Genomic DNA, 22,204 nt, shown 5'->3' on the forward strand with positions numbered 1-22,204 from the left:
AGATTATTAATTATCAAATAGATTATTTTATTTTATTTTATTATATATATATATATATATATATATATATATATATATATATATATATATATATATATATATATATATATATATATATATATATATATATATATATATATAATATAAAATATATATAAAAAATTTTTCAAAGTTTCATATTCCTAGTTTTTCTTTCTTCTTTTTGCCTTTGCCTTTTTTTCTCTTGTCTTTGTTCTGGAAAAAAAAAAAAAAAAAAAAATAGACTTGATTTTGAACACTTATAAATTAATAATAATAATAATAATAATAATAAATTACCTGCTGTTGCATAAAAGGCGCGTTCTTAGCAGAAGTTTTACTACCTCCCTGAAAACTAGAGAAATCAACTTCTTTATAATTGAAATCTTGTCGAGGTAGCATACCCTTTTCTTCCAACTCTTTTCTATTCAAAGCCTTTTGCGATTTTCTCTTCAAGCTAAAAAAACAAAAATCAATTAATAAAATTCAAACAAAATTCTACATAAAGAAACAAATTAAAACATACTCAGAATTTGCAAAAGCATTTAATGGTTTAACAGGACTGACTGAATTATTATTAGCCTTATTAAAAGCTTTTCTCTGCCTCCTAGTCATCTTCTTTTTTTTCGGCTGACAATTATGATCATCATCCTCCTCATCATTCCTTTGCCGCTTTTTGAAAGCATTAACAACAACTGTGCTCGCATTAGCAGGTGCAGGATTTGTGAAATCAAGTTTACTTTGTCTGATATTACTCTTATCATCATTATTATCATCCTCCTCCTTAATATCTTGTTTTCTTTTTTTAGTCCCAGGTATCGCAGTCAGGGGGACTTGAAGATTGTCGTCAATTTTCTTCTTACTTACATCATTCTGACTCACAACATTCATAAAGTGTTGATGAATGCGTTCGACACGCTTGGCATTATCAGCAGCCTCTCTTTCAGCCAGTCTCGTCTTAGTTTCCTCAGAGCGTTTCTCCTCTTCTTCTCTCCTCTTACGCTCTTGTTCTTCTATTGCAGCAATCATCGGAATGACGAGCTTGTACCTCTGAAACGGACTGACAAATAATTTCTTGGCTTTCAAAAGTTTTTTCCTGGCAGTGGAGTCTTCATCGTCGGAATTAGCCGGGCTGTCAAACACCGTCACTTGATGATGTGTTCCTTTGGCAGTTTGCTCAGAATTTTTAAAATTATTTTTATCATCATCCCTGGTGGTGTCCATATTGGAGCCTTCTTCATCCTCATCATTGATCAGACAAGGTAAATTAGCTTGAACATCAACTCCAGTAATATTATCATGCGGCGACCACATCCAGATATCAGAATCAGCGGATTGATTATTTAAATTCAACCTGGGCCTCAATTCCTGCTGCAGCACAGGATTTATCAGCGGCTGTTCTCTCGCCTTAAGAATCAATTTATGGAGCTTCAACAAATTCTGCCTAACTAGCGGAGGAATAGGATTGCAACACGCGAGAATACCCTGCATTTCACGGGGCAAGGTCTCAGCAATATTCAGCAACATGTGATTCGGCAAAACGTAACCAGTGCTATCGTCTTCTTGCCTGGCAGTTTCATCCCGCCAGGCAAACAGATGCTTCAACGCGTACAACTGCTTGTTGTTGAACATTTTCTGGCTCTTGCGGTACATGTTCATGCAGCTGGTTTCGTCGCATACCGGCTTCTCGTAAATTTTCTTGCAAATGTCAACTCCACGGTCATAGACAGCCTTTAGAATATTTGTCTGTCCATTCGCTGCGTCGATCAAGGCATTTCGAAGGATGTCTTTGATGTAGAGTAAGTAATGCGTGTCTTCACGCGCGTACTTCATCAGTTCCTCGGGCAAAGGACGGATTCGCCAGTCTGCCAGCTGAAAGTGTTTGTTGGGATCGACTTTGCAGTGGGTTTTTAATAAATAAGCCAAGCTGAGGAAAGGCAAGTTCAAGTGCTTGGCTGCTTGATGAGTGTCAAACATGTTGACGATGTAAAGCGAAAGGTCGCGTTGAAGCCACTGGATGTCCAGGTCTGCTCCGTGAAATATTTTTAATACTGACGGCTTGGTGAATATTTCGTTTAATAAATGTAATTCTGACCTCAACAACAGAGTGTCTACCAAGTAATCAGTGTCTCGGGTTGATATTTGCATGAGACACGTTATTCCCAAGAATGAACGGTATGAGTGATGTTCTAAATCGACAGCTATTTCGTCATATTTCTCCAAATCTTTAATCATTATTTGTAAATCTTCTAGAGTTTCTATAACAATCAACGGAGTTTGTTCAAGAGATTTATACTTGACAGGTTTTTCTTTCTTCAATTGCTTTTCTGGCGGTGAAAATCGGTCCAGTTCAAATTCATAGGGATGACAAAAGACTTGACCTTTAATTCCGTCAATCAAATAAATTCCCAGAGGCTTCAAGCTGTTTGGTTTGTCCTTAATTCGCGGCTCCCAGGGCTTTGAACTGTTGTCAATTTTGTCTTTGAAATACAACTGGGGTCGCTGGACATTTTTAGCGGCTAGAAGTCTTATTGCTTGAGCGTTTGTCATGCCTCCAGCCTTGGGGGCTTGGGTTATTGTTGATGTATTCCACGAGCCGCAATTATTTGTCTTGGTGGATGTCACGATCAATTCTACGTCGAGGTTCTTTTTTATTCCCGCCTCCTCGTCCAGCAGAACACTTGTGCGATCCAGGAGAATGTCGTTGGTGTCTATTAAAAGCTTGAATTTTTCTTCTGTGTCACGATCTGTCATACTGCCTGCGGTTCCAGTTCTCTCGACGATGGATTGCATTAATTCACTTATTTTTTTAGTTTGCTTGATGCGAAAATTTTTGAAGGCTTGGAAGCACGAGTAATACTGAAAGTTCTCGCCTTTGGGCAAACTGTTTGCCACCTTGATTCCATTTCCAACGCCGCTAAATCCAGCCTAAAATTAATTATTAAATTTAATTACAGAAATTTTCAATTAAAATTAATTTAGCAGATATTTAATCATTTTTAGAACTTTTTTCAACAAATAAATTATGGAAAAAAAAAAAAAATTGAGATGCAGAAATTAAAAATACAATTTTTAAAAAATAATTTCTTTTTAATTAATTTAATTGTTAAATAAAATTAAAAATTTTTCAAGTGACAGCTAATTTTAATGTCATAAATTTTAAATAAAATATAAATTATTTAAATTTAAATTGAAATTAAAAAAATTCTTAACCTCAAACACGTGGAGAAAAAAATTATTTTATTTACCTTAACATAGTCATCAAAACTTTCAAAGTCAGGAATTAATTTTTCCATGGCTGGTGGACTCGGTGAATCAACATTACTTTGCTCACCATTAATTAATTTATTTTTATTATAATTTTCACCCATTATTATTTTTTTGAGGTTAAATAATTCTAAACCTCCAAAAAAAAATTAGCACTTTACATTGGTGGAGAGAAAAAAAAAGTAATTGGTAGTTTCAGAGCTAGAAGGTGACAGATGGCGACACGTGACGGGCAAACTTTTTTTAATTTTGATTTTATAAAATTTTTAGATAACAGAAAAATTTAAATGACCGACTGATGAAATTTTTGATGACTTGGCGGACAGTATTACGTATATATAATCTAATGTTTGACTTTACTTCATAAATATTACGTATATTTATTTTCGATAAGTATGAATGTATGTTTTTGATAGGAGAATTCCGTACACGTGGGCAGCTGTTATTAGTGAGTTTAATTTTTACGGTTGAAAAAAACAATACAATACAACACAACACAAATAGACCTTATCTTTAATAGTTTAAATCATTCTAGCTTAAGTGCCACATGTTTATTAAATCCTGGACGTTTCAATAAGTCGTTACTCCAATTTTTTAAGGGAAACAAATAATCTCTAAGAATGAATTTAAATATTTTTATGGTGATTTTGTTATTTTTTATTGTGGCGATAAATGCACAATATGACTTTGACACGAGTGAAGTGCATGCTGATGAATTAAAATGCGTTGGTAAGATATTCATTTTTAATTTTTTAATTATGTTAATTATTATTTGTAAATATTAATTAAATAATTTCTTCAGTTTGTAGAGCGACTGTCAAAGAAATAGAAAATGCCTTGGCTCAAATAGATCCTTCTCGTCAAATTGAAGTAGGAAGTCGGATAGATGCTCATGGAAATATGATTAACAAGAAGGTAATTTATTTAATTACTATTTCTTCATAAAAATAATTCAAATAAATTATATTCTCATAAAATTTCAAAGTTCTTTTTTTCATTTTCATTTTTAAAGATTTTTTATTTTCAGTTGATCAATCAAATAAAATTATCAATTATTGTTTTTTAAGACACTAAAGTATAAAAATAAAATTAGCAGACAGCTGACAATTTTCAGAATTTTTTTTATTAATAAAATTATTACAAAAAATTCTACATGAAAAAAATTTTAAAAACTATTTGTGCAATTTTTTAAAAATATTTTTTTATTGCTAATTCAATTAATCAAAAAAAAAAAAAAAATAAAAATTTTTCAATGTCGGCTAATTTTAGTTTCATCAATTGAATTTTTTTTTTTTCCTTTTATTATTTTGTCATTATTTTTTTTTCAGTAAAAAAAATTCTAAAAATTTTTAGATATCGGCTAACTTAATGGTATTTTTTTAGGTACCAATAATAGAATCTGAAACTCACTTTTCTGAAATATTAGAAAATGTATGTGTTAAATTAGATGACTATGTACGCGCCAGATACAAATCTAATAAAAAACTCACGATATTTAATTTAATTTCACCATCTGGTGGTATGAATCCTGATATGGGCAAAGTTAATATTGTTCAGGATAGTGATCTCAATAAAAGTCTGCGTTTTACTGTAAGTAAAATTCAAAATAAAATTTTTAAGCCCCTACACTTAAGCAATAATTAATTTTTAATTTTAGTGTGAAGAAATAATTGATGACAACGAAGATTATATCACAAGTATTTTCAAAAAAGACAGTTCTGATATTGTCAACCAAATATGTACACGATCTTTGAGTCTCTGTGAAGATTTAGATGCTGATTCTGAGACTGATGACAACGATGACGATGATGCTAAAGATGAACTTTAATTTTTTAATTTTTTTTTTTAAATATAAATAGATATATATATATATATATATATATATATATATATATATATATATATATATATATATATATTTTTAAATTGTTAATAAGAGGCATTACAAATACTTAGTCATATTGGAAATAATTTCCAACGATATTAAAAATAAGGAATGTATTTTTCTAATCAAAAACTTACATCACAATGAAATAATTTATTAAATGTAAAAATTATAATTGCAATATCATCATTTAATTGATTGTTACAAATAAATTCAACTGTTAAATTATTTTTAAATTAAAAAAAATTGTTTTTAATCTTCTTTTTCTTTTTCTTCAGATTTACGTTTTGAGAAGAATGATTTAATTGCTTTGGTAATTTTATCTTTCCATCCCACTTTAGTATTTTTTTTCAAAACTAGTCTCTTAGTTGAAATATTATGCAGTGGACCAAATGCCAGTGCAACAGCGGTACACGCTAAACAAATTACATTGTAAGGCATGCTGAAATCCGGAGTTGGCAAGCTAATTAATATTGTTTCTGTCCTCAATTGAACCAAATAACCATTTCGTGATGCATTGAAGCTGTAAACAAAAAATTATACATTTAATAACTTGTTGTATGTTTAAAATAAGATTTTAATTACTAAAGCTAATTACTGACCTCGATGTTATCGTACTTCCATCGATAGGTAATCCTGTATAGTTACGCGCAATTGGTAACAATGCCGTAATTACTGCTGGACCCATATAAAAACCATGATTAGCGTCAGGTGGATACTCTTGCCATTTTAAAAATAGATACTCCATTTCTATTGAAAATTTAGTTATCGAATGAGGTGGCAATCGGATTATTAGTTCTAAGTAATATGGCTGTTGACGTTCTCGACCAGATAAATATCGAAGAAGTACTGAAAAAAATTAATTTAAATAAAAAAAAAAAAAAAAAAAAAACAGTGATTTAATTTCCAGTGTCAATAACTGAATTTTTTACCTAATAAAAAAAAATAAAATACTTACAAGGTTTAATAATTTCGTTGCCCTGAGTAATTTTCATTGTATGTAAATAAACAGATAAATACCACGGAATATTTTCAAGTAAAATTACATCAATAGATTGCCAATGATTATTAAATAATTTTGTGACAAGACTACCTTTTTCTTGGCCATACCCTAAAAAAAAAAAAAAAAAAAAAAAAAAAAAAAAAAAAAAATTACATTTATTAACTTATTAATTTTAATCATTGGTAAAAAAAAATACGTACCAATAATATATCTATTAGCAGATAATATTGACGGATAATTAATAAAATTAGTCCGTAATTTTTTATGTACAGCGGCAATATTAAAAATTCCCTTGGAAGTATGAACTCTGTTATCGTAGACAGCTATTTTATCTTGCTGTCCACCTCGAAGACTAAGTATTGTGGCAGTGGGTGGAGGTGACAGTTGATAAGTATGTACAGTTTGATTAGTCCCTGTATCTATATAAATATTGCTTAAAGTTGCTAGAGGACAAACCCCCTGGAGACCCATGCCAAAGAGTTTTCTCAGCGACCAATCTTGATTTTCGTCGGCCATTGCGTCGTAAACGAGGGAGATTGTTTGACGAAGCTCTAAAGATGACAACGTGCATGATGGATTGCGACAGACGGTACGAAAATGAATACCTATTGAATGGTAGTTTGTATTGTAAATGTATGCTGAGTTCAATAATGTCGCCAGACCCTTCTGTAATTTCATAATTAATTATTAAGCTTCAATCGGTGATTACAAAAAATTTATTTACTATAATTGTTATTACCTTAGAGTCACAAGGTAAGAGTTTTTTAAATGGTGTCAGATTTTCAGTACAAACTATTTCACGAGGTAACGATGAATATCTCAAGTGACTAGAATTAAGTGATTTTTCGTGTACGCCAGTCGGTCTGAAACTGTATTCTGGGGACAAGCTATTTGATGGATCAACAAAGTTAAGTGAAGCACATAATAATCCTGACAATGCGTTTGTTAGGCCTTTCCAAGATTCATTAACACTGCAAATAAAATTTTTTAGAAATTACAATCATTTTTTAAACTTACGGCCAGTTTTTCAATTCAAGATAAAATTTTATCCAGGATTAAAAAACTGGCCCTTAAAGTTTTAATGTTAAAAATTTTTTATGATACTGGAGTTAGCTGACAGCTGATGATTTGTAGGATTTTTTTTTTTTAACAAATAAATAAATTATATTTTTAGTTGTGTCAAAAAGTTATTGTAATTTTTAAAAAAATTTTTTATAAAGTCTAATTTATTTGTTAAAAAAATTCTAAAAATTACCAGATGTCTCTCAATTTCAGTACCATTTAAAAAACCAAACTTACTCCTGAACATTTTCATTGAACCAAGCCCAAATTTCAGCACCAGAACCAGCATCGTAAACTGGATAGCCCCATTTTTGATACTTCCACAGTCCAGAAGTCAAACTTATATGCAATTCATCAACATTGTGTCGTGCTATCAACACTGCTAGACCTCTTGGAAACAAATGTGAATGATGGACTGTTGAAAAAATTTTTTACATTAACAATTTGACTTTTAACATTGACAATAATAATAATAATAATTTTATTTATCAGCTACTTACGATAGTCTGGGTCTTTTGGTATATGCCATAGAGTTGTAAATTGGAAATAAGCGTACACATGACCACTAGGCAGTGGTTTTATAAACAATTCTTCATCGAATGAATCGTTGTAATAATTATTACTTAAAGCCGAAGTGTTTTTCAATAAATAAACTCCAATTATTAATAATAAGCTTCGTATCATTTTTACATCAATAATAATAATAATAATAATAAACTATTTTAATAATTTGTATTTTTACTTAAATAATTATTTATTATTATTTTAATTATTTACATAATTACTTATTAAACTTCAACACGATGTAAACACATCTTTTTTTCTTAATAATTTTAGAGTAAAAAAAAAAAAAAACACTCGATCTGCGCGCCCTCTTTAAAACAATCGCGCAGTTATCTTTGTTACGAGCAGTTGGTAATACAGAGTTCTATGAAGTTATTAAATTATTTTCAATGTAATTAATTATTATTACGGTTAAATTAAAATCAAACATAATTTTTAATTCTTTATTAAACTAAATATTAAATTAATGTAAAAAATTATTGAGGAATTTTTAAGTGGATTATTCAAACAAAGTTCAATGACAAAATAAATAAAATGGCTAATTAATATTTTAGTTCAATGCCCGCAATTATGCAGTGGAAAAATACACCATTAATATTAATGATTTACTCATTTATTTGTAATCAGAAATATCTAATTAGAGGTATTTAAATAAATAATTGACAACTCAAATTCGGATATGGGAGAAAATAAATTAAAATAATAAATTGGTGTGAATTAATTAATGAATATGGAAATAAATGAAATTTATTCAAAACTTTTTTTATATTTACCTTCAAGTGTATCAAAAACTGATGGAATATTTTTTTTTTTTTTCCTTATATTAATAACATTAACTGTAACTTGATAATTTTTTAATTTTCTTTAACACAAAAATTTGTTCTTAAAAATTATTTTTAAAAAATTGCATTTTTAATTTGTTAAAATTTCTACAAGTCCATTTTTTAATTAAATTTTTTTTTATGACAATTTTTTAACTAAAAAATTTCTAATATCTGTCAACTTCAGTGTCATAATTATTTTTCAGTTTTTAAAAGTATAATTAAAAAAAAAATCAACATATTTTAGTCAATAATTTATAACAGGAAATTTTAATAATTTAAAATAAAAAAATATTATAATTTACATTTCATTTTAAACATTTTATTCACATCTAGATGCTCACGTACATTCAGATGTCATAATAGTTAATTAAGAGTTATAATTAACGAGAAAATAAAAGGTCAAAACATTTAACACGAATAATTGCGACACAGTTAATTATTTCTCTGTTTTATTAAACCAGTAATTTAATAATTTATTAAAACGTTTAATTATACGGAGTGTAAAAAAATAAAAAAAAAAAAAAAAAAAGACAATAAATAATCATAATAATCATGATAACATCAGATATTTATATTGACACATTTTGATCTTACATCTCCGTTAGTCACGGCAATAAATAATCTGTTAAAAAGTTAGATTTATAATTTTATCACAATTATAAATCTTTATGACTTAGGACTACCTGCACACTGTTCATTCCAACTCAATTATTTGTACCTTCAATAGCTAATTGTAATTTAATTATACATCAACAATTAAATAATATGCTGTTGATAAAAAGTAGAAAAAAAAAAAAAAATAATATTTATTACTGCAATAATTAAAAGTAATCAATAATTAACCCGAACACTTTAGGTGTCTTTGATCAAATCCACACATCAATTATTATTAAATCTTTTAATTATTTGTGTAAATATAATTCTATGACCAACGTTCAATATTAAATATTTTATGCCCCGTTTTATTTTTTTTTATTTTTAAATTATTTTTTCAGAGGTTGAGATAAGAGAAGAGTATTTAAACAAAATATTATTAATAGTAATAATTATATAATTAAAAAGATAAAAAACAATGAAAAAATTTGTTTATTTACAATTTCATTTATTTTTTTAAAATCTTTATCACTAGACAGATAGAGTTCAATCTAAAAAAACGTAACAATTCACGTTAATATAACAATTAAAAATTATAAACATTATATTTAAAAGCATTCGTACTCGAATCGATATTTATCCATTAATATTTAAATGTAAACAAATTTGTGACATTTAAAAGCATACTGATAAATTAATTAGCTCCACTCAATAAATTTATTTCTGTATTAATCTATTAAAAATCAATCTCATCACCAACATCATCATCATCATCATCACCATCATCATCATCATCATCATCATCACTATTTATTCTCTCTCTCTCTCGCTCTGTTAAAAAAAAATTTTTTTTTTCACGCAGTGTTTATTTATTTAATTATAATTTTATTCACTTTAATAATAAAAACGCTTTAAAAGTCTACATTAATAATAACCAACATGAAAATTCACCATGGATATTTACAAATTCCATACGATCGCTTCCAAATCGCTTGTTAGCAAGGCAACTTTTGAGCAAAAAATTTATTTATTTTCATTTTTAATTATTTAATCATTCTCACCTAATCCTATTTTTTAATTATGACTTAATACATTACAAGGTTTACTGGGTGAAAAAAATCACATATTTTTCTGTCGAACAAAGTAAATACTTTATTCTGATATTTTTTAAATTTAATAAAAATTTTATTTCAATTATTTTTAATGCCATCATAAATGTAAAAAATTTCGAGATAAAAATTAATAATTAAATTTTTATATCAAAATTCTTTACAAATTTTTTAAAACTTTATTTATTTTAATTATTTTTTTTATTTCATTTAGATATTTTTTTTTTTTTTTTTATTAAAAACGGTTTGGAAGGGACCGGAATTATTATTGTTGTTGCAAACTTACTAGCGGTTCTAAATGTTTGTTAAAAGTTGTCTTAAACTACAGTCTTTGTCTATTAGCTGTCATTTGTATTCATTAAATAACAATTGCCTATCATTAATAAGCAATTATATATTTATTTAAAATTTATCATTTTATTTTATTAATATTTATTCAATTTAATAAAATCTATATAGTTTTTTTTTCTTTTTTTTTTTTAATTTTAATCACTCTCAGTATCTCCGGCGCAAACACGCATCATATTATTATTTATAAAAACACACAAGCCTCAGTCGAAATTTAATATAAATAAAATAAATAATAATAATAATACTAATTATTAATAATTAACAAATAAAAATAGAAAGTCAATCAATTAAATTAATAAATAATTAATTCAAACACACCGTATTCATTATTAATTATTAATATATATTTAAAATAATCACCTCAGTTTTTAATCTTTTATCTTTATCCACCACTCATCAGTCACTTATTATCAATTACAAGTTCACTCATTATTTTATTATTATTATTATTTTTTTTTAATTCATAAACTAATTACATTTATTAATAAATTTTAATTATTATCTGTCATTTAATTAATTATTTATTATAATTAATTAGTTTAAAAAACTTATTGTTGGGTATTTTGACATTGCAGACAAACGGTCAAACGTTCTGTAGTTCTCAGACGACAATTAACAAGTACATTCAACCGATCCATACTCACATATTTTCCATCATCCCATCAGTCGGCCCACTAATGAATCTTCAGACATCATGAAAGAATAAAATACACCATTCAGATAGAAAAAAAAAAAATTAATATAAATAACTCTGTCGACTTTTATTTATTTAATCAATCCTTTATTAAAAAGTTAATGTAATACTGGATATTATCCCAGATTATATTCAGTGATATCTGTGGTGAAAAAAATTTTTCAGATAATAGCTAGTATAATCTGGATTATACTCAGTGTAATCTGAATTATACTGGGTACTATCTGAAATTTTTTTTTTATACCATAGCAACGGTTAAATATTAATGGGTAAAATTTTTTAAAATATTGATTAATTAAATTGTCGATAATAAAAATTTTCAAAAAAGCGCGCGAAGCGCGTTCAATTTTAAAAATTAAACAATCCAAATAATATAAAATTCAAGATTATTTTTATTTTAATTAAACTCTAAAAGAAAAAAAAAATATTTATAGGGTACTGAGATAATTTAAAAATCCTTGATTATTTTTTAAATAAATTACTGAAAAATTTCAAATGGTAAATTAATTAAATAAAAATTCAATTAATCTCTTGACGCATTCCCTGAAAAAAGACACAATCAGCACAACACACAGTCACGTCTGATAATAAATTTTATTTGTCAATCAATCATTAAAATCAATAATAATAATCATAATCATAGTAATAATATTAGTTATTATAATAAGTGATTTGAAAGTAATTGAATGTGAATAATTGTAATGCAATACAACGACTTTAATATCTTTTAATTTATTTATTTATATTAATTAATATTATCAGTTAATTAATTATTATTTCATTATTTTATAAATCGTTCACTGTCTATCTCGCGTCACTTGAATCTTTCTTTTAATTATTGACTAATATTGTAAAAGGTGAAAATGCTCTATTTTATTATTTTCAATTATTATACTTGTTTATTTTATATTTTCAACTATCAAAGTAGCTAATTTAATATAAATCGTGATTCATTTATTGAACAATCCATGGACATGGTCCTCTAAATTTAATATATATATATTTATTATTTAATATTTATATTTATGTATATGATTTATACTGTTAATAAACAAAAATGTTTGTGAAATAGTTTTAAATGGTGAAATAATTAAACAGAAGAAAAAATAAAAATAAATCGTTATCAGTTATCACTCAACGGATGTTTCACGTTCAAACCATTCAATTAAAATACACTGCACACAATAGTTCAATTTAAATATATTTTATAATCGTTCATACAACAACCAATCAATATTCGTTATCTCTCATTATGATAATTCTTGATAATGACTTTACTTAATTTACTTCAGTTTTGTTTCTTGATTTTTAAAAATCATTTTTTTTTTTTTTTTAAATTCCTACAGTGTACACACCAAGTACCTACACGATTACAAACACGATTTATTTAATCATTGTTATAATATATTTTTTTTAATAATCGTTTTTTATTATTCGTTTACTAGCCATGGAAATAGAACAAATTATTATTATTATTAATCTCTTACAAATTCATTAATTTTTAATTAATTTAATAATTTTTTTTACTTTGATATTATTTAATAGTGATTAAAATTGTAAAAATTGTAAAAGGTAAAAAAAAAAAAATCAATTGCAGTAACGATATTATTTAAAAATTACAAAGAGTGAAAAAAATTTTTTTTTAAATATGACTCCGAAGTCTTGAGCACACAAAACACAATGTAGTTTTTATTTTATTTTTTATTATATATGTGTACTAATTATATTTTGTGATACCTATTTTCCAAGCATGTATACGACGATTATTAAAAGCTCTCATTAATAAAATAACTACAGCTAAACGCATTAATAATCGATAAACTTTAAATTGATCGCAATAGTTGACAATACAATTGTTGTTTTACTTAATATTTTTTTTGTGATTGTTATTATTAATCAATTAATGAATTGTTAGTCGTTGTGCTAGCCTTACATAAATAACGATACACTCACAAACCGACATAATCATGTAAACTACTTTATCTATCTAAATACCACTAATATATATAATATATAAATCATTAAATCACCCTCTGATATTAATAATAGTAATTCTTATTATTTTAGTTATAATGTAATATAATAAAAATTTTTATTTAGCTTATTACTGTAGTATTAATAAGTTTTTTTTTTTTTTTTTTTTTTTTTTTTTTTTTTTTAAGTCTTATTAATTAATCTTTAAATCAATAATCTTCCTACACGCATTTCATAATAGAAAGGTATCTAAGACGTAGTAGTTTGTTTGCATATAATATTTTTAGATTCTCATCACATTACATCGGCATACCTTGTATTTAAATATTAAAACACACTGCGAGTTGCAAGCAATCAGTTAATCCAAGCACATTTACGCGTTTTTTAATACATTATTATTATTATTATTAAAACTTTAATACATATTATTATAAATTTTTTTTGTTTCTAGTATCTTTTTATTTATTAAATATTGTTAACTCTTTCGAACGCTGATTTACATTCACATTCATTTTAAGACAATTGTTATTATTAATTGTAGTTTATATTTTATTCGCTCAAGTTTTATCGTTTCAATGCACCATACTACTTAATATCTTTGTTAAAAAATTTTAATGCATTAACTATCATAATTATAATCATCATCATCATTAAGTCTGTCTTTCGTCTTGTGTACTTAAATTATAACTAATTGTGATTTTTGATCTGATTGATTTATATTTTTTATAATCAATTAAATTCGGCAAAAACCTCTTAAATATTAACGTCCCGTGATTTATATTATTATATTTTATATTTTTCATATTATAATTAATTATTATAATGAATTACAGCAAAGGTATGTTGTTGACATTATCAGTTAATCGAATCACTGTAGGCTAGATACAAAATGTGCAAATAATTATTTTGTGAGACAAAAGTGCTAACAATTAATTTTAACAAGCTAATTAAAGATAGATATGTGAACCAAAAAAAAAAAAATGTTTTTTAAATATTTAAATAAAAAATGACAAATTAATTATAGCAATAACTAAAAAGAGAAAAAAAAAAAAAAAAAAAAAAACTGAATTATCAAATGAAAAATAAAAGGGAAAATTTAAATAATTCTGTTAGATTATTTATTTTTTTTTGTACCTTTGCAATTTTTCGATGCCAATGTTTCGGGACTGAGGGAACGCGCCCGTCTTTTACGAGTAGACTCAGAGCCCCGACCGAATTTACTCGTACTTAAGAAATGTATTCGTTTTACCATCACGTTGACCTGGATGATTTTGCCATGTACCTTGCGAAGCGTTTGGATTATTGGGACCACCGGGTCCACCAGAGCCCGGATTACCGGTGTTGGCATCACCACCGCCTCCCTGATTCATCCAGCTGAGAAATCCAGAGTTACCACTATTGCCGAGACTATTATTGCCGGACGGTGGTTGTCCAGGTGGTCCAGGTTGGTTGGAGTATCCCTGATCGTTACCCTGGCTCTGGAGATTACCAATGAGTCCCCACGAAGCTTGATTAATCGCTGCTGCAACGAGAGCCGGATTGACAGGCAGTGCTGAGAGGTTTATGCCGCCCATTGCCAAGGGGTTCGACATACCACCTCCACCGCCACCTCCATTATTCTGTCCAGTGATTCCCAAAGCTTGTAGATTAGGCATATCCAAATTACCTCTATTACCGGGATTATTCCATCCGTTTGGGCCCATATTGTTCCCAGAGTGACCCATATAACGATTCCCTTGGTAGTTTCCCTGCATGTTGTTGTCTATTGGGCCACTCATACCTCGGCCACGCATATTTGAATTCATCTGATTGTTAAAGTTACGATTGTTACCCTCGGATTTAGGCGCTGCGTTGGACACGTGGACCGATACGCCCTTTATTATGTGGTCTTCACCACACAGTGACTGGGCTACCTCGGGATCTAGGAAGGTTACGAACGAGAATGCACGAAATGGCTTTGGAATGAACACATCCGTAACTTCACCAAACTTTGAAAAGTAGTCACGTAGATCGTCGGCTGTTAAATCTTCAGTACAGCGTCCCACGAATACCTTGCACGGTACTTGTTGAATCATTCCCTCCTACACACAAACGCACAATCAATCAAACTTTTTTACGAACTTTATTACTCTTTTGATAAATTTTAATACTTGTTCAGTGTCCATTTTTTTTTTTTTTCAATTTTAATAAATTTAATACCAAATATTTTTATTTAATTTAGTGTCTTTAAAAAGAAAAAAAAATCTATTTCAACTGACTATTCACACAAACAAGTATTAAATTCATCTGCCTAAAATATTATCTTTTTTGGGATACAAAAATTAATAAATACATGACCCGTAAAATTTAGCAGTCCCATTAATTTATGCAATACATTATGATAGTTTCATTTATAATTGTTAATTAAAACTAACAACTGAATTAACATTAATCATAAATCTTAAATGTAAGAGTAAGAATTCACCAGTTTACAATAATTCATTTTAAATTGATATTGTTATTTTAAATACAAATTTCGCGACAAGGATACTTATATGTTTTTAAGATACATTTCAATTAATGTATTATTATATGTACATAAGAAAAAAATTTTATTTAATTGAATCAACGAGAGAATAAATTTTCTTCAGTACTAACTAAAGTTAATTTTATTTCTTCGCTACTTAAAAAAAAAAAAAAAAAAACACCATTCTTTCAATGATTCAACTGCACATTTCATTATTTAAATAGCATTCGTATTGAAGCATAAAAGTAATAATTAAAGTTATTTATAAGTAACATAATCTTGATAAAAAAAAATTGGCGACGTCAATTAATAGTTAAGAGCAAACGTCTACATAGTAATTAATTATTAATATTTATATTATATGCACAAATTTAATATACATAATTTATCTATTATATATAAAATTCCTGTACGCTTACAATTAAATATTTAATATTATTATAGTGATTAAACTAAACAGTCAAATTATTTGAGATAAAAAATGAAAAATATTAAAACTACAGTAGTACTATTAATTGTAAATATTATTATTTAATTGTAGTTAATATTAAACATTTGCACTAGATTTAAATTAAACAATTTAATCATCAATATCTCGAGCTTTCGGACGCATGATGATCTCTCGCCGGTCGATGCTTGTAGTAGCGATCGTAATAATTTTCCTTGACGGGATATCTTCCGGATTCGGAGTATCTTCCGTCAACTCTACCCTCCATGTATCTGTTGTCTCCATCACGTCCGTCGAATCTCAAGTCATCATCCCCGGTACCACCAGCATTACCGATACCGCTGCCACCTCGACCATCCGAGTATCGTCTGTCAGGTTCTCTACCGTCCATAATAGGTTCCCCGCGTCCGTCAGTGATACTTCTCATGTCGTGACGTCCATCAGAGTACCGTGGATCCTGACGAGTACCGTCAGGCAAATACCGGGTGTCTGCAGAGTCGTAGTAATTTCTATCGTATCCACCCCCGTACCCGTAGCGTGATTTTTCAGCGTATTCAGCGCTTTCAGGTCCACCTGGGTATGCTGATGGACGTCCGTCGTAATTTGGATACCTGGAATAATCAGTATCGTGGGGGAAATTAGTACCAGGTGGTGGTGGTGGTGGTGCTTGTGGCGGTACGTGTGATGCCATGAATCCACCTCCACCACCACGAGAATCATAAGAACCCTCGTCGTAGCTTGGATAAGCTGGCTTGTCGTAATTTCCGTAACTCGGATGGCCTGGCTGCTGGGCGGACGGCTGATGCGGTGGCATCGATTGCTGTTGATGTTGCGGTTGATGATGATCATACTTGAATTTATTGTTCTCGTCGTAGGGGTAATTTGGTGGATACGAGGGGTAATGGGTTGTTTTGAAATCGTAATCTTGATCGTAACGCGGTGATGGATCGGAGTTTGTATTCATAAACTGTTTGACCACTGGCAGACGCCGGCTACTTGGCGTGTGAACCGGTATCGGACGGTAATATTCATTGTGTTTACCCGTATCAAACTGTCGGGCCAGTATTAAGCCATCAATATTCTGTAACCAGACACACCATCCCTCGACAATAGTTTTTTTTTTACAAGTTTTAATATTAAGTACGGCTTAAATTATGTAACTAATTTTTTTTTCAACACGCGAATATATATATATATATATATTTTTTTTTAAGATAGTTGAGATCTTAATTTATTTTAATTTAAGAACAAGTTGCTTAATAGTCAAATTTGTATCAAAATTAACGTATAATTTTATTTAAAAAATTTTGGAATAAAATTAAATAGAAATTAATTTTTTTACTAAATAATAAAAAAAATATTAACTTAAATTAATGCTTTCTTATAGCACCATATAAATAATCAATAAATTTAATTTTTGATTAAAATTTTTTTTTTATATTAAAATAGTTTACTTAAAATATTTTATATGAATATTAAAATTGATACTCAAGGTGTATTTATTAAAAAAATATCTCAACTCCCTTAAAACAAACTAAATCAAAGTTCTGAATAACATCAAAATTCATTATATATAAATGAATTATTTTAAAAATATCACATAGAATTCACAAATGTAAGTATCATTCTCGAATACACTCGACACACATACTCCCGTACGTTCAACTCTGGCTTACAGTCATATCGTCGATCAGTCGCACCCACACTCATACCCTAACAGCTAAACGTCTCTTGGAGTTTTCTAAATAAAGATAATAAAAAAAGTACTCTCCTGCTGTCCGGATAGTTATGAGCAGGATAACATATATATATAAAGTACACATGTATGTATATCTATAGGCATGTTATAAATAAGTAAAAGCATGACAGCGGGCGGCAATTAACTAAATCAAATAAAATATCAACACACGTTTTCATCATTCAGGTTTACTACTTTATTTATTGTAATCGCGAAACACTATCTGATGTGTTATTAATACGAGTATCATCAAACGTTTGCTATTAATTCCGTTCACATTCTCTGTAGTCACACGAGATTGAGAAAAATCATTTTCAGAATAAATATTTACTGGTTTTATAATGAGATTTCGCTACAATTATTTTCACTAACTCTAAACACACACAGCGATTGAATGTAATGAACTAAAATAAAATAATTTAAAAATATGTATATAAATAACGTATTACATGAAAAATTTCACACGCATTCTTTTTTCGCTTGACAATTATTTTAAAAAATTTTCAATCAAAAAAGTATCATACTGGTAAACATGCAATTGTTACTTTATTGTACTACAGTAAATAATAAGTCAAAATACCCAAAAATAATACCGTATAAACGCGAATTGCCTGCATTAATAGTGTAATTAAAATAATTATTCGATTACAAAACGTTATTCCTTAGAAATTTAAACCGTATTTAACTTTAATTATTCATTGCATCCAAAAGTTGATAAATCAATAGTTGAATTTCATTTACGAAGCAAGTAATTCAACAGTAATCACTCAAATAGCGGAGTCACACTTTCAATTATCAATATCCATACAATCTCCTCACCACCATCGTAATCATCATCATTGCTCACGTACGCTCGCTCTTAACATCATTGTCGCCTTTATTTCTCTCATATTCATCTCTCTCCTCTCTTCATTCCGCATTCATCTATTTACACAGTTACGTTCGCACTCGATACATAAAAAATAATACCGAATCACTCTTTCATGAGATACCGATCGCATTTTTTTTTTAATTTAATTTTAAAAATGACTAACAAGTTTTAGAAATACTGATATATTTTTTGGTAAATAAAATAGTAATTAATTTACGTTGATAAAAAAATATTAAATAGTAATAACAATCGGAATCTCGTACATGTTTATTGGTATTAATTAAAAATATCTTACTTATAAACACCATTGGTAACTGATGTTTTGTAAATTTATTTAAATATTTTAGCTATCGTAATTTTAAAAAATATAAATCACATGCTTACCTTGCTATTAGGAACCTTAACGTCACACCATCTACCATCAATCATATGACGTTGAGCAAGACACCGTAATTGCGATTCATAACTTCCAAATCTTATAAATCCAAATCCTTTACTCTGACCTGACTTAGGATCTTTTTTCACCTGATTAAATCACGATAAGAACATTATTATTAATGTCTGTAATGTATTAATTTGTACAGTTCGTATGTGCGGAGTATTTAAATGACTAATAAATTAAAACGAAATTGAAACATTACAGAGATAAAAAGGTACACTGCAAACATTTGAACAAAGTTAAACATTGCAATAACTCACCTGGGCCATCAGAACCTCGCCAAATGTCTCAAAGTATTCCCGTAAATTTTGCTCAGTTGTTTTCCACGGTAATCCAAGTACAATAAGGTCAGTGCATCGTAATTTTGTTTCCATTCTCTTGGTCTTGGCAGTTGAATTTTCCAAATTGTCATCTGATTTACGTTTGTTTTCTGAAAATATAATTTATAATTATTAGTTTTTAAATTATTTAACTCACTTAATTATTTACTGCTCATTAAAATTTATCATTACTTATAAATATTTAAAGCCAAGTTTAAAAATTCTGTCTTAATTTATCATGAACTAACTTGAATTAAAAAATTATGAATGAAACTGATTTAATTAGAACTAAAAAAATTCTTTTAAAAAATTGCAGTTATTGTTTTTTAAATTTTATAAATGTGGAATTTTTTTCTTATAAATTTTTCAATAAAAAAAAAATTCTAGAAATTGTCAAATGTCTGCTAACTACATTTTTATAATTACGAAGTATTAATTTATAAATTACATTTGGAGTAAGAAAAAAAAATTTGTTTTAAATAAATCAAAATAAATAATGGAATTTTATGACAATAATAAAAGTAACTGGTTCAAAATAAATAACTTTGAAAATGTCGGTATTTTTACGAGATCATTCAGTATGAATATAAATTAACCAGTTTATACAGTAACAATAATAATAATAACGAAAATAAACTAAACGTGGAATGGCGTAGTATCATCTCATACACATAATGTATATTTATATATATATATATATATATATATATATATATATATATATATATATATATATATATATATATATATATATCTATGTATATATAAATGTATGAATATTCCAAAAAAATAAAAAATGATTAAAATCTAAAATAAATAAATAAAATAAAAAATAAGTAATGATTTTGTCTGACGGTGATTAAAAGTTTTGTATAAAATAATGTACCTTTTGGAAATACGCAAAAATAGACAGCTTTGCCCCAGCCATTTTCCGGCGCATGAAGACGACCATCAACGAGACGCACGCCCCGCATAGTACGTGATTCTGGATTGCGGTATTTGAGACCGCACGTACCGGGAAATTGCGCTGAGAGAGTCGTTAACAATAATGTTGAATCATCCTCCGTTGGGAGTTCTATCGGTTCTTCACCCTCGTCCTCAGCAACCTGGATGTACGATGACATTTTGTTTGTTCCACGAGTTGTTGGCTAGTAATACGTATTATATAGAATGGAGGATAGAGCAAACAGAAGTAGAGTAGCAGTCAGTAATCTCAGCAATCTGAATTCACCAAGCGTCTCAACTTTTTTTTTATTTATAAATTTATATTGCTCTCTTGCTCTTAATATTTATATATTTTCCTTCAATTAATATATATATATATATATATATATATATATATATATATATATATATATGATATATGATATATTTATATATATTATAATTATAATATATAAAGTTGGTTGCTCTCTACTCGTTAATGCCTGGCAATATGTGTCTTTTCTTTCTCTCTCTCTCTCTCTCTCTCTCGTTCTTTCTCGCTCACTCTCGTGTATACTTTCTCGTCCACACTTTTTTCTTTATTACGTTCTCGCTGGCTGGCTCTCTTTTCAGCTCGCTTAGGTGACCTTATTATTTTTAGGACCGACGAACACTTTTATTATTATGTAAGGATTTTTATTTTTTAGTTACTTTAGTATAAATATTACTGTTATTAAAACTATTGTTTAAAAGAATTATTGAATGGTCGTACAGCATAACAACACACACACGCTCGGACATCGGACAACTCGCAACTCGCAAACAACAACTCTCGCAATCACGCAACAAAACACCGCACCTCTTTCTCTCGCGCTTACGTTGTGTGCTGTGAGTTGTACATCGAGAACGATGAGTCGAATATAATATGTCGAGAGGGGAGGTAGTATGCTAGCGAGAACTCTTGCATCGGTCACCAAAGAGGATTCAGAGCTGCTGTCGGGAGGTCGATAACGGAAAACGGATGTCACTAGCGGCGCTTCTGGTAATTTAATAGTGCGCGCGCATTCCCGCGCTTTGAAATTTTTATTTAAAAATTTTATTTTCCAAAACTAAAAAAAAAAATAAAAATTATATTCAAGTTAGCTGTTACTTGACAATTTTTTAATTTTATTCAACAAAAAAAAATTGTTCCAAATAATTATTTTAAAAAAATTGCATTTTTAATTTTTAGATGTCAATTTTTTTGCCATAGTTCATTTGTTATAAAATTTTTAAAACGATTAAATATGTACTAAATTAATTCTCATAAAATAAAATTATCTACAATTATTTATGTGCAATTTTTTATATAATTATTTCTTACAGTACGAAAAACTTTTTTTTAATTGATACAAAAATTATTATTAATTTTATAATATTAAAGTTAGTCGACGTTTTTAATTTTTTGATTTTTTTTAATAATTAAATTAAAAAAAAAAATATTTAAAAAAAATTGCACGAATAATTTTTTAAATTTTCTACATGTGAAATTTTTTATTTTGATTTTTTTAAAGTAAGTTTTCAATGTAAAAAACTAAAAATTTTTAAATGTCGGCTAACTTAATTTTTAGTGT

General features: G+C 27.9%; 4 protein-coding genes across 6 annotated transcripts; 1 reads left to right on the forward strand and 3 right to left on the reverse strand.

Annotated features, from left to right (window-relative positions):
- Positions 1 to 10: 10 nt before the first annotated feature.
- Rrp6 (exosome component Rrp6) lies at positions 11 to 3,459 on the reverse strand. The gene is made up of 5 exons (XM_074241294.1): positions 3,267 to 3,459; positions 545 to 2,946; positions 319 to 475; positions 126 to 234; positions 11 to 41 (listed from the first exon to the last, which is right to left on the reverse strand). Exons 1-4 carry the CDS (start codon positions 3,387 to 3,389, stop codon positions 175 to 177), a joined length of 2,742 nt encoding a protein of 913 aa, XP_074097395.1. The 5' UTR covers positions 3,390 to 3,459; the 3' UTR covers positions 11 to 41; positions 126 to 174.
- Positions 3,460 to 3,636: 177 nt separating this feature from the next.
- Positions 3,637 to 5,219, forward strand: Sel (canopy family protein seele). Its single transcript, XM_074241299.1, has 5 exons — positions 3,637 to 3,733; positions 3,821 to 4,014; positions 4,088 to 4,200; positions 4,669 to 4,875; positions 4,943 to 5,219. The coding sequence occupies exons 2-5, from the start codon at positions 3,906 to 3,908 to the stop codon at positions 5,111 to 5,113; spliced, it is 600 nt and encodes a 199-aa protein (XP_074097400.1). The 5' UTR covers positions 3,637 to 3,733; positions 3,821 to 3,905; the 3' UTR covers positions 5,114 to 5,219.
- Pig-t (phosphatidylinositol glycan anchor biosynthesis class T) lies at positions 5,178 to 8,057 on the reverse strand. Its single transcript, XM_074241295.1, has 7 exons — positions 7,736 to 8,057; positions 7,473 to 7,650; positions 6,913 to 7,144; positions 6,374 to 6,839; positions 6,129 to 6,281; positions 5,773 to 6,019; positions 5,178 to 5,693 (listed from the first exon to the last, which is right to left on the reverse strand). The coding sequence occupies exons 1-7, from the start codon at positions 7,917 to 7,919 to the stop codon at positions 5,423 to 5,425; spliced, it is 1,731 nt and encodes a 576-aa protein (XP_074097396.1). The 5' UTR covers positions 7,920 to 8,057; the 3' UTR covers positions 5,178 to 5,422.
- Positions 8,058 to 11,666: 3,609 nt separating this feature from the next.
- Tbph (TAR DNA-binding protein-43 homolog) lies at positions 11,667 to 21,573 on the reverse strand. 3 transcript variants are annotated; one of them, XM_074241214.1, is made up of 5 exons: positions 20,554 to 21,566; positions 19,608 to 19,777; positions 19,293 to 19,433; positions 15,012 to 15,426; positions 11,667 to 14,942 (listed from the first exon to the last, which is right to left on the reverse strand). In XM_074241214.1, exons 1-5 carry the CDS (start codon positions 20,789 to 20,791, stop codon positions 14,563 to 14,565), a joined length of 1,344 nt encoding a protein of 447 aa, XP_074097315.1. In that variant the 5' UTR covers positions 20,792 to 21,566; the 3' UTR covers positions 11,667 to 14,562. The 3 variants fall into 3 exon arrangements, with proteins under 3 accessions (XP_074097315.1, XP_074097314.1, XP_074097313.1); XM_074241213.1 differs by having other exon boundaries at positions 11,667 to 15,426; positions 20,554 to 21,564; XM_074241212.1 differs by lacking the exons at positions 11,667 to 14,942; positions 15,012 to 15,426 and adding an exon at positions 16,358 to 17,380 and having other exon boundaries at positions 20,554 to 21,573.
- Positions 21,574 to 22,204: the final 631 nt, after the last annotated feature.

Source organism: Cotesia typhae, unplaced genomic scaffold, assembly GCF_013202065.1.
Source record: "Cotesia typhae breed Kobodo isofemale line unplaced genomic scaffold, CoteBio_Ctyphae contig_33, whole genome shotgun sequence".
Lineage (NCBI taxonomy): Eukaryota > Metazoa > Arthropoda > Insecta > Hymenoptera > Braconidae > Cotesia > Cotesia typhae.

What these genes read in the sequence shown, in the direction of transcription:
- Rrp6 (XM_074241294.1), bottom strand. Translation starts at nt 3,389, where the DNA reads ATGGGTGAAAATTATAATAAAAATAAATTAATTAATGGTGAGCAAAGT. An exon ending in AATGCTTTTGCAAATTCTGA is followed by an intron (nt 476 to 544) that starts GTATGTTTTAAT and finishes TTGTTTTTTTAG; the next exon opens with CTTGAAGAGAAAATCGCAAA. An exon ending in CGCCTTTTATGCAACAGCAG is followed by an intron (nt 235 to 318) that starts GTAATTTATTAT and finishes TTTTTTTTCCAG; the next exon opens with AACAAAGACAAGAGAAAAAA.
- Sel (XM_074241299.1), top strand. Translation starts at nt 3,906, where the DNA reads ATGAATTTAAATATTTTTATGGTGATTTTGTTATTTTTTATTGTGGCG. An exon ending in TGATGAATTAAAATGCGTTG is followed by an intron (nt 4,015 to 4,087) that starts GTAAGATATTCA and finishes TAATTTCTTCAG; the next exon opens with TTTGTAGAGCGACTGTCAAA. An exon ending in ATAAAAGTCTGCGTTTTACT is followed by an intron (nt 4,876 to 4,942) that starts GTAAGTAAAATT and finishes TTTTAATTTTAG; the next exon opens with TGTGAAGAAATAATTGATGA.
- Pig-t (XM_074241295.1), bottom strand. Translation starts at nt 7,919, where the DNA reads ATGATACGAAGCTTATTATTAATAATTGGAGTTTATTTATTGAAAAAC. An exon ending in ACCAAAAGACCCAGACTATC is followed by an intron (nt 7,651 to 7,735) that starts GTAAGTAGCTGA and finishes TTTTTTCAACAG; the next exon opens with TCCATCATTCACATTTGTTT. An exon ending in TGCTAATAGATATATTATTG is followed by an intron (nt 6,282 to 6,373) that starts GTACGTATTTTT and finishes TTTTTTTTTTAG; the next exon opens with GGTATGGCCAAGAAAAAGGT.
- Tbph (XM_074241212.1), bottom strand. Translation starts at nt 20,791, where the DNA reads ATGTCATCGTACATCCAGGTTGCTGAGGACGAGGGTGAAGAACCGATA. An exon ending in TTTTTGCGTATTTCCAAAAG is followed by an intron (nt 19,778 to 20,553) that starts GTACATTATTTT and finishes TTATATTTTCAG; the next exon opens with AAAACAAACGTAAATCAGAT. An exon ending in GCGAGGTTCTGATGGCCCAG is followed by an intron (nt 19,434 to 19,607) that starts GTGAGTTATTGC and finishes TGATTTAATCAG; the next exon opens with GTGAAAAAAGATCCTAAGTC.